Source organism: Sceloporus occidentalis, unplaced genomic scaffold (genome assembly GCF_023333645.1).
Source record: "Sceloporus occidentalis isolate IW3139 unplaced genomic scaffold, rSceOcc1.0.p SCAF_1, whole genome shotgun sequence".
NCBI lineage: Eukaryota > Metazoa > Chordata > Lepidosauria > Squamata > Phrynosomatidae > Sceloporus > Sceloporus occidentalis.
The window spans coordinates 198,807,873-198,824,575 of record NW_028316981.1 but is presented as its reverse complement, the minus strand read 5'-3'; the positions used below and the strand labels follow the sequence as shown (position 1 = coordinate 198,824,575).

The following is a 16,703-nucleotide window of genomic DNA, read 5'->3' as shown; positions in this document are numbered from 1 at the left end:
CACTTGCATTTCTGTTCCTCCTTGATTTCTACTCATCTGGAATTACAGTCAGTGGTCTCACATCAAATTAACCTAATACAGATGTGAGATCCTGCCATCTTTTTCCTTTCCCTTCTCACAGGAATATTCTCCTTGAGGTACTATGAGGTTTCCATTTGCCACATTGACAGTGAATTGGGAAGGAAAGAGGAAGATGACGAAGCTTGTCACACACATTACTTCCCCCGTTATGGGAACGGGAAGGGGACGCTCGCAACCAGGAAAAAATGGAGTTTATCACACAGGTCCCGTTCCATCCCCCGGTACCAAGCCATCCCCATTCAGTGTTGAAGAGCGTCATTTTGGTTTGTTGGAAGCAGCTGACCGAAATGACATTCCTCAGCACTGAATGGGGATGGCTTGGTGCCAGGGGACGGAACAGGGCCATTATGAGAATGATTTGCTATGTGATAAACTTCATTTTTTCCTGGTCGTCTGTGGCCCCGAGCGTCCCCTTCCTAATCCCATAATGGGGAAAATAATGTGTGCGATAAGCTTCCAGGTCAGCACTAGGACACAAAGGGGAAGAAAGCCTCTTCTTGCATTTGTAGTGCATATTTTGAGCACATATTTCAAAACTATTTTGAGTGTACACCTAAACTTTTTCAAAGACATAGCTGTGTTAATCTGGGAAATTGGTATACAAAGAGATCATGCAGCACTTTTGAGACTAACTAAAATAAAGTTGGTAGCATAAGCTTTCAGAGACTAGAGCCTGCTTTCTCAGGAAATAGACTCAAGTCTACAAAAGTTCATGCTACCAACCTCTCTCTTTTAGTTTGTCTCAAAGGTGCTACAAGATCCCTTTGCATACTTTAACTTTCTGAGCATGTAATTACAAATAAAATATAAATGTGACATCAGGTTTCTCACACAACTGCTCTAACTGGATTTAGGTGAAGGAGTAAAATTACTGAATGCCATGCTTGGACCTTTTGGGAGTATAGTTCCAAATCCCATAGCCAGGATGTCCCTAGGTCAGGGGATTATGGGAGTTGTAGTCCAAAGTTAACTTTTCCAAGATCATGTTGAACGTATATTTACATCACAACCAATTACACAATTACTCAGATGCACATTCAGTTGAACACAACGGATCTGATGTCTGAATAGATTGGTGAAGGATTCCTGGCTGAATGTAAACATATAAACACAACCAGAATCTGATTAGACAAACTGGATAAGAACATTTGTCTGAAGCAGTTGATAAAAAGTCTCCTCAAAATACATGGAAACCAGTTCTGTTTGTGTAACTGTCCCTTTTTGTTGTTAGTCCTAATTAAATCCTCTTCCCTCCCCCAAATCCAGATCCATTCAGCCTCCCCTGTGCCAGCTGCTTTTGCAAAAGAAATCTATATGGCCAGTTGTAAGCATGCTATTGGAAAGCATTTCTTATGTAATATGCACTTGGACTTCAAACTTTGGGTATAAACTGCAGATTAAGAACTAGACCCTAGAGTTTATCACACGGGGGAAATCCTGTGCAGAAACAGGAGTTTAAACTAGCCCAAACCCGCAAAAGCGAGTTGATTTTCACACAACGTCATTGTTAAACTTGTGCTAACCCAAATGGAAAATGGACAGAAAGTAGACAAAAGCCTCTCCTTTTTACTTCTGGAAAATTCCAACAGTAAAAAGAAGTAGCTTTTGTTTGTTTTCCGTTCAGGTTAACACAAGTTTAACAATGACATGTGTGAAAATCAACCTGCTTTTGCTGTTTTTTGGCTTTTAAATCCCGTTTCTCCACGGGATTTTCCCCCATGTGATAAATTCCTGGTTCTCAAGATCTTCCCATTCATACTCCATGAAATTCCATGATCTCTCAAAACACCCATATCTTAAACTGGGACTAAAAATCATCTAATCCTCAAGATATTTGCTGGACTCTACTTCCCACCAACTCTAATCTAACCAGTAGTAATCCATGATGACAGCACAAGTTCCTCTGTATCTGGAGGGCCCAAAGTTTGCCACCCCTATCCTGAATAGGCAAGGCATTCTTTTTAGACCCAAGGTGAAGTGTTGTGCCACTCCAGATGTTACACTGAACTATCATCAGCCCTAGTTGGCATGACTGTTCATACATCCTCCAGCATTTCACCAATAAAAACCAGGAGACATGTGGCCAAGGCAGCAAACATTATTATTGTAGAAGGACAGACATGCTAGGAAAGGCTGCAGGGAAGAGCAAGCTTTTGCCCCCTCCTCTCCTCTTTCTCTGCTGAGTTGAGTACAAACTACTTTTGCAATCTAAATTCAGTTTGTAGCAATTCAAGTAAGTGGAGGACAAGGAAGATCTTTTTAAAAGCGGATGACAAAGTGGAACAAATTATTAATCAGGATTAATCAGTACAGTTGAAGTGTAAGAGTTAATGGTCAGGCATACTGAAAGAGGCAGTCCAACCACAGTTGGCCAGTGCATCTGAGGCAGATAAACCCTTCTGCAGCAAGACCCATTGATAGGGCTTTGCTTTTAGTATACATCTCAGCTGCCCCAGTAAGCCAAGGCACAATTAAATGAGAGTGAACAGCTGAGGTTAACAGTGACTTGCAATCCTCTTGCTATTCATCTGAAAAGCAAGGGAGATGATGAGAGAGTCCTTATCTCTCAGCCCCTGTAGGAATAAGGCTGTAGATGGAGTCTGATCTCCACCTGTTGCTGGCTACAAACACATAGTGTAGCAATGATGTTTAGACATTATGAGGGATGACCATACTTCATCTCTCAGCTCCTGGAATCCACAGCTGCTAAGAGTGTTGTGGCAGAAGACCTCTCTGAGGGGGAGCCAATCCTCCCTTCCACTGACTGACCTTGGTAACATGCTACAGCCAGCTGTATGTTTTCAGACTAATGGAAAACAGTGGCCCAGTTAATCACAGCATGAGGGCAGAAAGCAAATGCAAGCAATGCCATGGAAGTAAACTCCACAATTATATGGACTGTGCAAAGAGAAGATATCTCTTCTTCAGTCATATAGTAAATGCTTTGCATGCAGAGGATCCCTGGCTGTTCACTTAAGAAGAATGTTCTAGTGATGTTTGCTTCCTGAAAAGTACTGAGCTAGCCAGAATCTGCAATCTAATTCAGCAGAAAGAACCTTCCGGTGGCCCTGGGACTTATAATGCAATCCATATGCAGTGAAGCCAGGAGAGCAACTATGTGGCCCTCCAGATTACTCCCATAATCCTTCACTATTAAGTATGCTCACTAGGAATTATGGCACTGCAGTCCGAACAACAGCTGCAGGGCCACATGTTTTCTATCCCTGCTGTGAAGTCTCTCTGAGTGCATCAGGGCTTCCTCCCAGGTAAGTGGAAGAGAACTGATTGTTAATCAAAAGTCCAGGAAGATTTGTTCAGTAGCAAGGGCAAGAATCATGGGGTCCCCCAGTTGTTGAATTCCTGTCTCTATTGACTGTCTTTGCCAGGGGTGATGAGGTTTTTCAGTCCAGTGAAAGGACATTATGATTCCCAGCCCTATTATGTGGAAGAAAACTACTTTTTCCTGTCAATCACGACCCTTCAAACATCTCTTGATAATAAAAGTGCCTGCAGGAAAATATACACTTGTAAAATAATTCTAGTAAGCAATTTAAATGGTTTAGAGAGATACTGGTACTTGAAAATAACTTTGGATTATGTCTTAATGGCCAGTGGGAACAAATGTTACCCTATCAAGGTAATCATGGACCTATAAGCAGAGACTGGAAGTTACATTTTAGATTACCATTTCCACAATCCCCAGCCTTGGATAATTGTTCTGGGGGGTGGTAGTACAAAGAAAAAAGAATTTTTTTTGCAAACCCAGCAGCACATCTATTATGTATTATAGCACATCACACCGTACTTCTGAAAAGTGGGAGCATTAGGTGCCTGTGGATGGCAGAGAGTTTTGTAAGTCATATTTTACAAAAGTAAAGGTTTAAAAAGGCAAATATGGAATCAAATCAAGTCAACTGTTGGGCAAAGCTTAACTCAGAAGGAGAATATCAGAACTGGAGATGATGAAGCTACCTTCACATAACCAGTGCATCACTCAAAATTTCAATTCCCACAACAAATGTTAACAATTTATAGGATGGCCACATAAAAGAGAGGGCAGGGTTTCTGTACCTTTTACAGTTGTGTTGAAGAGGGAATTTCAGCAGCTGTAACTTTGTGCACACTTTTACTTAACTGTTAAAAGTACAGAAACAATGAGGCCCTTTCCATGGGCTCATCCTAACTATAGCATGTGTAATTTGGAGTTCAGAATCTAGCTTGTTTGGTGCAAACAGTGCAACAGTGCTGGCACACTGGCACAAATAATGCTTCCTTCTTTAATGGTTGTGCAGAAGAGGGCATTTCAGCAGATGTTGCTTCTTACCTGGTTGTGTGGAAAGCAACACTTACTGGAATTCCCTCTTCTATACAACTATAAAAAGGACAGGAGCCCTCTCCAGTTTTTACTCTGGGAATCCTAAAGACAGCTGCATAGAAAGGATGGTCTGTTCTGAACTATTTGTATTTGCATGTCCTTCACAGACTTAAGTTTAGGCTGATCTCCAGATGAAGATGTGGGTCTCATTGTTCATACTGCTTATAATGGCTGAGGTATCAAAAGTATGAAGAGCCAATGTGATATAATGGTTTGACTAAGACTCTGGGAAACTGGGGCTTGAATCCATACTTAGCCATGGAAACACAGTGGATGATCTTGGGCAAGTCACACACTCAGCCAAAGAGGAAGACCATGGCAAACCTCCTTTGAATAAATATTGCCACAAAGCCCCTATGGTAACACAGCCATTAGTCAGCATTGACTTGAAGACATAAAACGATGACAGCAACCAAATGAAGAGGTAGGCCCCATTGCTCCTAACTACTTATAATAGCTGAAATAATGTATGTATATGCATTGGATTCTCAAAGGGCACTGCATATAATTTGCCCACAGAAGACAACATAAGGTAAGATGGAACCTGGAAATGCAGCCTAGTGCCACATTATAGCCCCATCTGTCTCTGGCAGAGACCCACATAGCAATTAGTTAGGCAATTGATGAAGAAACCCAACAATTTTTTTTAAAAAAAAAGCCTGGATGGATATCTCAGTTCACACCATGGGACCCTGAAAGATGCTGTCTTATTCAGTGGTCCATTTTCTGCTGTTTTAGTATCTATTTCTCCTCTTGGCTAACCTAGAAATGTAATCTTGGTATTTAAATCCACCAGCAACACAAGGACAAATAATACTGGATTATCTATATTTTACAATCACTATTTTTGGTTATCTCTTCTCCACTGCTTGTGAGAAAAGTTAATATTGTCCTTGTAACTGTCATAAAGCTGTCCTAAAAAGAAAGTTAAAGGAGCTTATCACTCAGAATTTTAAACTGGCAGGGATTATCACACAATCAATCACCGCTGAATCACCGGACACCATCAGCCCAGGTTCCAGCCACACTTCACCAGCCCTTTTTAGAAGTCGGAAAGCTTTCCCGCTTATAAAAAGTGATAGCGGAGCATGGCTGGGACCAGGTTGGGACCCAGGCTGATGACAGTCGGCGGCTGAGTGGCGATTTAGTGTTTAATAATCCCTGCCTTCATCCCGCATCCCGGCTCCAACCCAGGAGGCTGGAGCCAGTTTAAAATGCTGAGCTTCTTAGTATATTTGGTGACCTATATGACCACCTGAAATCTCATTCAGTTTTGAGATACAAATATGCATATTTTCCATGTTTTCATATTAGGTTAATACATATGAAATGTAGATTTAGTTCAGACTGATTTCCTAGTCAACATAGGCTGCATTAACTAGATTAAATTGTATATATGACTACATCCTGTTTATTACAATGTAGTAAATGAAAATGAAGTAGTTCTTGCACCAATGAAGTAATATCTGGTTTATCCCAATGGTATTCACCCAGACCTGCTAGTTTGTTTCTATTTTGATCCCATCTTTACCACCATGAGGTCATGGCCTTGTACATAGTTCTAAAGGGGCACTCTTGCAGACATAGTATCCATACAACAACCTTTTAAAGTAAGTTAAGATGAAAGAAAGCACATACCGGGAATCTGAATCAACAATTCTTATTTATGGGAACACACAGTCTAAGATTGTGTAGGTCATAGGTATATGGACAGGTGATCATAATAGGCTTGCCACAAATGTCAGCTCAATGAGGAAAACACAAATAGATAGTATTGAGAAAGAAGTTAATGGTTGCATCCGCATTGCAGAAATAATCCAGTTTCACACCACTTTAACTGCCATGACTCAATGCTATGGAACCCTGGTATTTGTAGTTTGTTGTAGCACCAGAGCTCTCTGACAGAGAAGGGTAAATACCTCACCAAACTTCAAATCCCAGAATTCCATTGCATGAAGACATGGCAGTTAAAGTGATATCAAACTGGATTATTTCTGCAGTCTAGAGATCACACATCACAATGCAATTAGTTCAAGGAAGCGGGTGATGTGACAGATCCAGTTGAATACCACTGTAGCTCCAGTATTAACTACTCGCATTCCCACATGCTTGGAAACATGGTGGTGATGCAAGCTGTAGTTTTTGTTCTCTTTTTAGTTTTATATTTCAAATACTTGCTGTCTCCCAAAATGTTATATTTGCCAACACTTAGAACTATCACAGAGCCAGTGTAGCATAGTAGTTTGAATATTGGACAAGAACTTTGGAGACCAGGGTTCAAATCTCAGCTCAGCCATGAAACCCACTGGGTGACCTTAGGTGAGTCACATTCTCTCAGCCTCAGAGGATGGCAATAGCAAACTTCCTCTGAAGAAACTTGCCATGAAACCCCATGATAGGTTTGCCTTAGGGTTGCTACAAGTAATAAATGACTTGAAGGCACACAACAATGACAAGAAGCACTATGGCAATTCCAGTATAGGACACTCAGCTCAAGAATCAGTTCTTGGGTCAGTCTCTTTATTACATTTTCCAGTCCTCTTCAGGTTGAAGCTGTGGCCTCAGTAAACTAGGTCCAGGCCTGTTTTTAAGCAATGTGTAGCAACTACCTTAGGAAGCTAAATTTGAGTATCGCACTCAGATAGCAAATAGTTATTACTGTGGTATTTTTACTGCCAGGAATGAGGAGGAAAGGTATGTGTGGGATTTTTCTGCCTCAGGTGCCAACATAAATATGATCTCTTTGCCTTGTGCTGTGGAGGGGGTCCCCATTTGCTATTCCATCTTAGGTAGTCAAATAGTGTGCACCAGCTGTGCAACAAACTAAGCTAAATGTTGTCAGAGGAGAACAAGTAATGCATTCTCTAAAAAAAATTTTTTTTTAAAGTATGATCAGGTTACATTGTCATGACAACAAGTCTTCACCAGACAAGCCTGGAGAAATGTAAGGTGCATTTCATACTGCACAATCATAGCAGTTTGATGCCACTTTAACTGTCATGGCTGTATCCTGGAATTTGAAGGCTGGTGAGGCCTAGAGTTCTCTGAGAAATCATTCTAAATAAGCTTCCCTAAGCTGCAAATCCTAGGCTTCCAGAGAATGGAGCCATGGTAATTAAAGTAGTATCAAAATGTTATCATTACGTAACATGAAAGGGGCCTAAAATGCAGGACACTGTATTGGTCTATAGCAGGGGTAGGCAACCTGCGGCCCGCGGGCCGGATGCGGCCCGGCAAGGCCTTGGGACCGGCCCCAGCCCGGTCCTGCCGCTGATTGCCGCCGGGGCCTTTGGCCTCTCGCACGCAGGGGCAATTGTCTATAGATGCCTCAGAAACATGCATTTATATTTACATTTTTTAAAAAATCAGCAAATTTTTTTGTGTGTCCTCCACTTTTTTAAAAAAAGTGTCCACCACTTGAAAATGTTGTCCTACATTTGTCCCGGTTTATTTATTTATTCAAATTGTAAAAAAAATATTTAATTATTTATTTTTTGGCTTCGGCCCCCCAGTTGTCTGAGGGACAGCAACCCGGCCCCCAGCTCAAAACGGTTGCCTACCCCTGGTCTATAGCAACAACCCAGGTCTGTAGCCATTTTTGGAGAATACCACACTACACTATTATAGTGCTATTGTTCCATTTTAGTGCTATGGCTGCTTCCTGTGGCATTCTGGGGTTTGTAAAGTATGCCCTCGACATACATGCCCTCACCGTACACGGCTTTAAGCTTACGTGGAGGGCAAGCAGCGGGGGACAAAATGGTGTGCCACCATTCAAATCAATAGGACTCTAGCATACATGAAATTTGCCTTACACTGGGGGAAGGGCGTCCAGAACAGATCCCCCAGGTATGGCAAGGGCAGGCTGTTGTTTAGTGAGAGCTCCTTGGTCAAAACGTTTAACTGCCCTTCCCTAAACTGCAAATCCCAGGATTTCACAGGAGGCAGTCATAGCAGTAAAAGTGGAATAATAGTGCTTAACAGTGTACTGTGGTATTGTCTTTAATTATTCCAAGACAGGATCCTTTGTAAAGCTAGTAGATCTTAATTGCATGTTCAAGACTGAGTCACTTAAAAATATTTTTCCATACCACAGAGGTAGCTCTTAGGCCTCACTAAACTACAGTCTGCCATTGCCATATCTGGGGGATCCATTCTGGACCCCTCCCCCCTCTGGTTATGGCAAATATATTGTTTCTAGACCCCTCCTCTCCCTATTGCACGTAAGTTCAGAAGGAACAGGAAAGGAGAGGATATGGGGCACAGATGATGTGGCTATCCCTACAAATCAAAAAAGCCCAAGTTCTTTGTCCTTGTAATGTCAAGGTTCTGCTATGTCACTGGTAAAAACACAACTATCATCATACTAATAGGCTTTGCTAGTCCACTAATATACCTGGTCTGTTGAGTAGCTGCTCAAAGAAGACAATAGATCTTCCACGTGAGAGATCTCATTGCAACAGTGCGTTGACATGCCAGGGCTGTGAAATACAATGAAGCCACATTGTAATGGCCTTCTATGACCACTTGATGAATTGAAGAGGCAGGTTTTCAAAAGGCAGTCAATGCCATATAGGACTTCTTTCACAGGATAATTTTTCAAGCCACGGAAATGTTTCAGAAGGGTTTCCTTGGCAACTTCTCTTTCTTTTCTTTCCCTTTGGTGGCAACTCCTTAAGAAAGAATAAGCAACTCCATTAAGTGCAAATTATCTAAATTGCTGTTGTCAGTAGCTCTCAGGGGGCAACTGCTGCAATCGGTGTCAGAGCAAGGCATAGCCTTCCAGACTCATTTAGGGCAGCACTATCAACATAAGATGAAGCCATTTCATTTCTATAGCCACAAAAGATTGATGTTCCAATATCATCAGGCATCTAGTTGAGCCTGACAGCACTTATTTTTTATTTATTAGTTGCATTTATTATCCAGCCTTTCTTCCAATGAGCTCAAAGTAGTAGTGTACATAGCTCTCCTCTAGAATGTGCACAAATTTACTTCTCCTTGAAGAGAAAGTGTGAGACTGAGAGAAATGCTCGGCTTCCCATGTCAAACATCATTTGGGGGTGGAAAATGCCCTCCCCCCCCCAAAAAAAAAATGTGTTATGCAAAAAAAAGTGATTAAATAATTTTGCATACATTTTACCAGTAATCGTTGTAGCAACTCTGTAAGATTGACTGGTATTGAGTTCTCTCATTGCCAATGACAGATGGAGAGGAGAAGGGCTTGGATAGGCTACACAGTGAGTGCAGATGGCACTAACAGCATTTAATTTTGGTTCACACAACTCAGTCTCTCAGCTGCAGTAGACCTGCTTGGTATCTAGTTCCCATTCATTCCCATTCTCCTGATCTACTGCACAACTGTAGCTTCAGGTAACACGCCAAAATAAATACAAGCAACCTGATGTATATGGTAGCCATGACAAACTCAACTCACCTCCTACATTTACTGCCCAATCAAGACTATTTTAAAAAGAAAACAGGAAGACCAACAAATGCTATATCCAGTCAGAGCATCTAACCTGGTGTAGACCTTACCAGGGATGTGAAGCGTGTGTCTCTCCAGATGTTGGAATGCAACTCGCATCATCTATCAACACTAGCTATGCTGCAAAGGAATGATGCGAGTTGGAATTCAACATCTTCTGAAGTTGACACACCTTCAATATTTTCAGGTGAAAGTTTTGCACAGTTGCCTTTTCCACTTTCAGACCATGAGCTATCTGTACCTCGAGAGCCATGCATTCACTACATCATCTACACTATCTGGCATTTGAACCAGGTCAGTAATAATTAATAGGCATTTAACATGGAAAGGTGAGATGTAAAGCTGTAGCTCTTCCCATCTACCATTCCTATCAGACAATAGGATTTTGTATGCCATTATTCCCAGGAGAAAAGTACATTAAATGCCTCTTACTTTTGAAAAACTCTAGTAATGGCATAACAGCAGAGTTTACTGTATATTTTAAAATGCTGTGGAAGTGACCTAAAGACATATATTAGACTGAGAGTAAACAATATAGAACAGACAATATGGAAGGAAAGAAAGTGGAGAAAAGCTTGGTTGCTGGAATTAATATCTCTATACACAGTGAAATCGTAGCAGGCCATTTCACATAGGTGTTTCCACAAGCCAAACCTGGGGCTGCAAGCAGGTGTTTCTTTTAGAGGTAAGCTGTTACAGTTGGTATTGGCTGACAGGCATAATTATATGATACCTTTACTGCAATTGCTCTTATAAAATTACCTATCTAATTTTGTTCAAAGCTGCTGTGTTCTTCCTGGTTTTCAGAAAGTGCAAATCCTACTCTTCTGATAAGTGCCAAGTGGGTATTGAGGTATTGCTCCTGGGGCTTACAATGTTTTGTCGGCTTCTCTTATGGTGAGATGGACAATGTCAGAGGGTCCAGGAGCTAACTACTTCAGGCCCCACCATGGGCTTCACAATGCCCTCCTGACAAGGGTTGCATGGGCAAGACTATTCTAGGCCTGAAATTCTGTGGGAAAATCCATAACCTCCAACATTTCTCAGATGAAAACTGGGACATGTGTGGCCAAGCAACATTAAAATGTGGTCAAGATAGCAAAAGATGATGAAAAACACACAAGCCAGGGAAGGCCAAAGCAGTTTGTTTCTACCTGAGCCTACAGGGAAGGGCAAGAATCCACCAGCTCCTCTGCTCTCCCCCTTTTGGGTTGAATGAAAACTTTGGCATTTTGAACTCAGTTTGCAGCAAATGAAATAATCTGAGAACAAGAAGGGTAAGTGGGAAGAGGAGAGGGAAACAGGAACAGTTTAAAAGCAGATAAAAATGCGGGATGATGTAGAATTAATTGAGATTCTCCTTGCCAAATTGGAACAATTAGAGGGTATGCAAATCTAACAATGACCCCTTGTGATGCTACACGTTAGCCTGGTGATAATACAAGGGATGGTCCCTAATGATGTCATTGAGCATGGTATCAACCATATCTGCTTAGAATACACCAGCTTAGAGTACGCTATTCAAATAAAAATACACAGTCTAACAAATGACTAAAGTACTTTTCAAGATATGGGGGACAGATGAGAGAGAACATATTTCAAGGCAGTGGTCTTGCCCTGAGATTCCTCCTCCTCCTCACTTCAAGGGCTAAAGAAGAGAGTCCAAGCCCTAAGATTCAATGCTAGGCTCTGAATTCTAAGGACTCTCCTCCAGACAAAACCAGAACTGCATGCAAGTCCATTTCCAGTGCTTTAAACTTTTTTTTTTTAAAGAAAGCACAGGGGTGTGGTGTCTGTTTCTCCATTTTAAAAAGGGGCAGTGGGAACCTTCAAGGGACCATGAAAACAGCTGGAGGTTACATTGGCCCACACTCCCACTTGTTGTCCACCTCTTCTTTAGGTATTCTGTTTGACTGGAATGCTGCCTCAACTCTAGAAGAGGTAGTATACACACTTTACACTGAGTAAGCGAGACATGTATCTGCGGTGCTGAGGCTTTATATTTTTCAGTGTAGTGTGCACTAAAAAATGTAACATGGAAAATGGTCTGTAATAATAGCCTCCACCCCACCCTGTTCCCCACCCCCAGTTGTGCATTGGACTGCTGGTTTGAATTTTTATATTCCCTGAAAAAGTGTTTCAGTAAATCAATGCAAATTTCTTGTTCATTAGGAAAGGGATCATTAGGAAAAGGACTGGAAATAAAAGTGCTAGTACTGTACCATAGTGTCTTCACACAATGCAGTGGTGTGATCACACTTGGGATTTTGTGTATGGATCCTAGTGGCTCCAAATAGATACTCTGGAGCTGATAAAGGAGTTGGGAGTAAGGCTGATAATATAATAAATATAATAAAATATAATAATATAAAATAATTAATATATGATGGTGATGCCTGGTTAGATGTAGCCATTCACAGCTCATGAAATACTATGATGGAAGCATACAAGAGGAAGGGTACAAACTAGAGGTTTGCCTGCTAAAGAGTTGGATAAGAGAGGAAAAGATGTAACAGAGTCAGAGACAGGGTGAAAATATGAGCTGTAAATGAGGGAAGAGTTTAGGGATTTCTTTGTTAATGTATATATTATATTTAAAAAATCATGGAAGAGAGGATCCGCCAAGGCTACAAGTCAGGATGCTATCTGTCACTACCAGTTTCAGAGGCAGTTGCTAGAAAGTAGAAGTAGGAGGGTGCTATTGATCATGTCCTCTGGACTAAGTCTTTGATGGAATTCAGCAGGGCTTTTCTTATGTTCAGCTGCTTCACAAGCACAGAATGTGTTTCACTCCTTGCAGAAAGTCAAGTCAAAGTCAGATTCCATTTTCTCTTAATCAGTGCTTGAATTTCAAATTAGGCAGCATTCTTTTTTTTTTTTGTTCCAGCTGTTTAGGATTTGATAAAATGAAAACTGAATTGGCCCTGTTCCAGTTTCATTAAATACCTTTCACACACTGGCCACCTCTATTAGAACAATTTTAACATTTCAAAATGTGTATAATCTTCTCTTGCAGTAATGCCTTTCCACAGCTCGTGTGCCAGCTTTTGTTAACATAATGCCTATTTGCCTGGTGATTCATTCCTTTAAAGTTGCTGGAATTATCTAAAAACAATATCCTCTGATATAGAGGTCTTTTCCCCTAATTTGTGTTGTATACCTATAGTTTGTTGTGAATCTACAGTGCAACCCCCGTGTCTGTAGGGGATACATTCTTGGACCTACCATGGAAACACGAAAGTGCAGATAATAGTGAAGCTTATTGAAATGAATTACTTAGGATCATCATGTACTGCAAATGATCTGAAGGCATGCAACAACAAACAAAGCAACTCCACATCTTTCCTCTCCGTGGAATTTGTTTTGCCTTTGCATGGACTCTTACCTCAACTCTGCTTCCATTCTATTGTGCCCTCTCCCTGTTAGTTGCTGTTCCATCAGGCATCCAAAGCACTAATCACAGCTGAAATCATCGATGGATCAAAAGAAACAAATAAGTCAGCACTTGTGCTCAATGTAAGGGAAGCTAGCAAACACACACAGGCGGGTCAAAAGCTGCCCAACTAGAGAGTGCTGAATGAGCGGCCCTTCAGGGGCTATGCCTCGTTGAAAGTTCCTCTGACATAGCATGATGAAAAGATGGATGAAATTAGCACTAGTAACATGAATGGATGCTCATTGGGCCTGCACATTTGAAGTTAATGTGGCTAGATGTTTGGATCAGTGATTTAGGATACTGTTACAAAACCCTGTTTTTCCTTACTTAAAGATCAGGGAAATCTTCCCCCATTTTCCTTGCTCTGCACACATATGTGGCCTATAATTTTTAAATATACACTGGGCCATTGATATCTGCTAGGGTTTGGTTCCAGGACTCCCCGTGGATACCAAAGTCAGTGGATGTTCAAGTCCCATTAAATACAATGGCGTAATAACATGGTGTCCCTTATATAAAATAGCAAAATCAAGGTTTGCTTACTGAAATTTTTCTTTTCATTTTTAAAATATTTTCCAATTCATGTATGGTTGAATCCATGGATAAAAAAATCCATGGATACAGTGGGCCAACTGTATTAGAATCTTGAAACCATAGTCATAAAATTGGTTGTGCTATGAAGTATGAACTAAAACTCATGTGTTTTGTTTTGGTTTTCAGTTTCTTTTTATATATTTGTTTAATCAACAGGACACTTTTTTATTCTAGTGGACAACTGGAAGTGTTCCTAATGCTATATTTGACTCACAATTCACTAGGGCTTGAACCAAAAATAGTATCACAAAAATACCAGTCCTTTATAAATGTAATACTTTGTGCACTGGAAATGTACTAGTCCTGCTATTTTCTGTTCATCTGTAGCATAAAGTACCCTTAAGAAGCAGTTGGCCAATCTAGTTTTATGAGTTAGGCCTTATTTTGGAGCATATGACCCAAATTCAAACTAGATATGTGTGCAGAGGAGAAGGAGCTACTCATGCAAGGTATCTTTGCATTCTGTGAGTGCAGTCAAGAGCTCATATGTTCTGTGGCCCTTTCACGCTATGTATTTATATTGTTTGATACCACTTTAACTGCCATGACTATCTCCTGCAGAATCCCAGTGTTTGTAGTATGGTGAGATACTTAGAGTTCTAAATACCCCTTCCCTAAACTGCAAATCCCATTATTATATAGAATGTTGACATGGTAGTTAAAGTAGTATCAAAATGCTATAGTTGAGTAGTGTGAAAGGGCCTTGATTTCACCTGGTCTTCTAGATAAGAAAGTCAAGTTTCATAAACAGATAGCCCGTCTAACTTGTTAAGAGCTCAAAGAAAGTTTCCCATGAAAGAGACTGATGAATTATAGTTCATCCAGAGGGACTAATTTCTCACTAAATACTGTACTCAGATCAAGGCTTCTTATCACACAATATGTGATAATTAGCTTACTTAAAGCCAGGATGTTTGTACTATCAACAAAAAAATGGGCTTGTGAATGGCCAGGGTTGATAATGTAATTGCTACTGTCAGTACTTTAGGGATTTGATTTCCTTCTGTTCTGACCTCACTGTCTACAGCAAGGATGAGGACTATGTGGGACTCCAGATTTTGTTGGATTGAAGCTTCAACTAGCCAGTGTGAAGGATCCTGGAAGTTGGACCCCAGGGACACACAATTTCCAACCCTACTTTACAAGTACCACCCAACCATTTGTATTTTCTGTGTACATCTATGTATGACAGAGAGAATCTGGTTAACACTTCATTATCCTTCAGTCCCAGAAAGGTTACATCATAATAAATGTAGTCATCTTTATAGTGGCATGGGTTTCTTTGTTATTTTGGTTTTGAAAATGTGAAAAGAAGAAGGAGGTCATTTATTGCTGAGTCCCAAAACCTTTGCAAATGGTTTGAAAAGAAACTTTTCCACTATTTGAGAAACATAAATCCAAAGTTCCTATGCTTAGACAAAGCCCAAGTGGGGGCTTTGGATCTAGGATATTTGGTCAGACCAGAACTTGCACTATTACTATTTATTCTATCTGCTTTTAATTTGTACTACTCATTTGTGCTTATCATTATGTATGAGTAAAACCTTTTTTAATGTGTGTTTCTTCACAGAAGCAACAGAACTGATTACGTTGTCTGAGGATATAAATGAAAGCCACAAAGCAGAAGAGATAACCATGGTGAGTTTATATGAACTGACTTGTCAATATGTGCATATGTATTTCATGCCAGTAGTGCATGAGGCAGCTTTTGTTTTGTAGTTGTTACTCAAAAAAGTAATATTAAAATCTGTACTCAGAACAGCCTGTTATCGGTAGTTCATTTATGAAATATGGCTTACCTGTTGCTTCCTCTTTAATTTGCAGCCGTGACATGTACAGGTTGCTTGGGAGGTGAATGCAATAGAAATTAGAAGCTTTTTGCCATTTCATTGTAAAAATAGAATGTGGCAACTGGATTTTTCTTTCCACCTTTCAATTACTGTCTAAGATGGAATGTAATTAATAGCTTGATGCCGGTTAAAACTGGGGTCTTCATTTGCCATATCACCAATAGGAGGGGACCATGTACAAGGAAAAGTTGAAAGGCTAGACAGGAAAAATTAGGGCCACATAATTACCTGTATAGACACTTTGCAAGGGTATGTGTTACACAGGAAAGTGGGGAGCTGCCATATTTCTTTCCATCACCTCCTGCACTTTACCAGGGAGTCCACACCATTTTCATGGGCTCTTGGTTACCAGACAATCAGATTGGCAACTTAGACTGGAGCGTGGCAGGGCTGTACCTGAATAGGCTTCATTCACCTCCAGCCTGGATATGTAAATGCAGGTCCCATCACATTCTTGTTGTATTTGGGCTCCTGCTCCTTTCCACCCTCCCTCCCTGCTATAACACATTTCACTGTGCTTAAAAATGTTTTGCTGTGATTCCCATTTTGTTGTAAAAAAATTGTTGTATAAATATTTGTTTACCGATTATTGTCGCAACTTTGGAGCTGTAGCATGGGGCATGATACAGTTTTTGGAGAAAATTCATCCCTGTTGGCAGTTCTCTTGTGGGTGCAACATCTTGTTGGATATCTGATCTACTTCACTCTCAGGTGGCAAGGAACCACACATTGGTATGTGCATAGATGGATCCTACAGCTGTTACTCTATGGTGTACCTTGATAAGTGAGTCAAGGAGGCTAAAAAAGTAAACAATTAAGCACAGTCATATAAACAGGTGTTTATTGGATTGTTTTGGTCTTTGTTGGGTTGTTTTGTTT

At 40.6% G+C, this 16,703-nt stretch overlaps 1 protein-coding gene across 3 annotated transcripts in view; it reads left to right on the top strand.

Annotated features, from left to right (window-relative positions):
* The window catches only part of PALM2AKAP2 (PALM2 and AKAP2 fusion), a 320,690-nt gene that overhangs the window by 170,585 nt on the left and 133,402 nt on the right, over positions 1-16,703 (top strand). For all 3 annotated transcript variants that reach the window (XM_089488588.1, XM_089488587.1, XM_089488592.1), the window contains one exon: positions 15,545-15,612. In XM_089488588.1, coding sequence (XP_089344714.1) covers positions 15,545-15,612 — 68 coding nt within the window. The remainder of the gene's footprint in view (positions 1-15,544; positions 15,613-16,703) is intronic.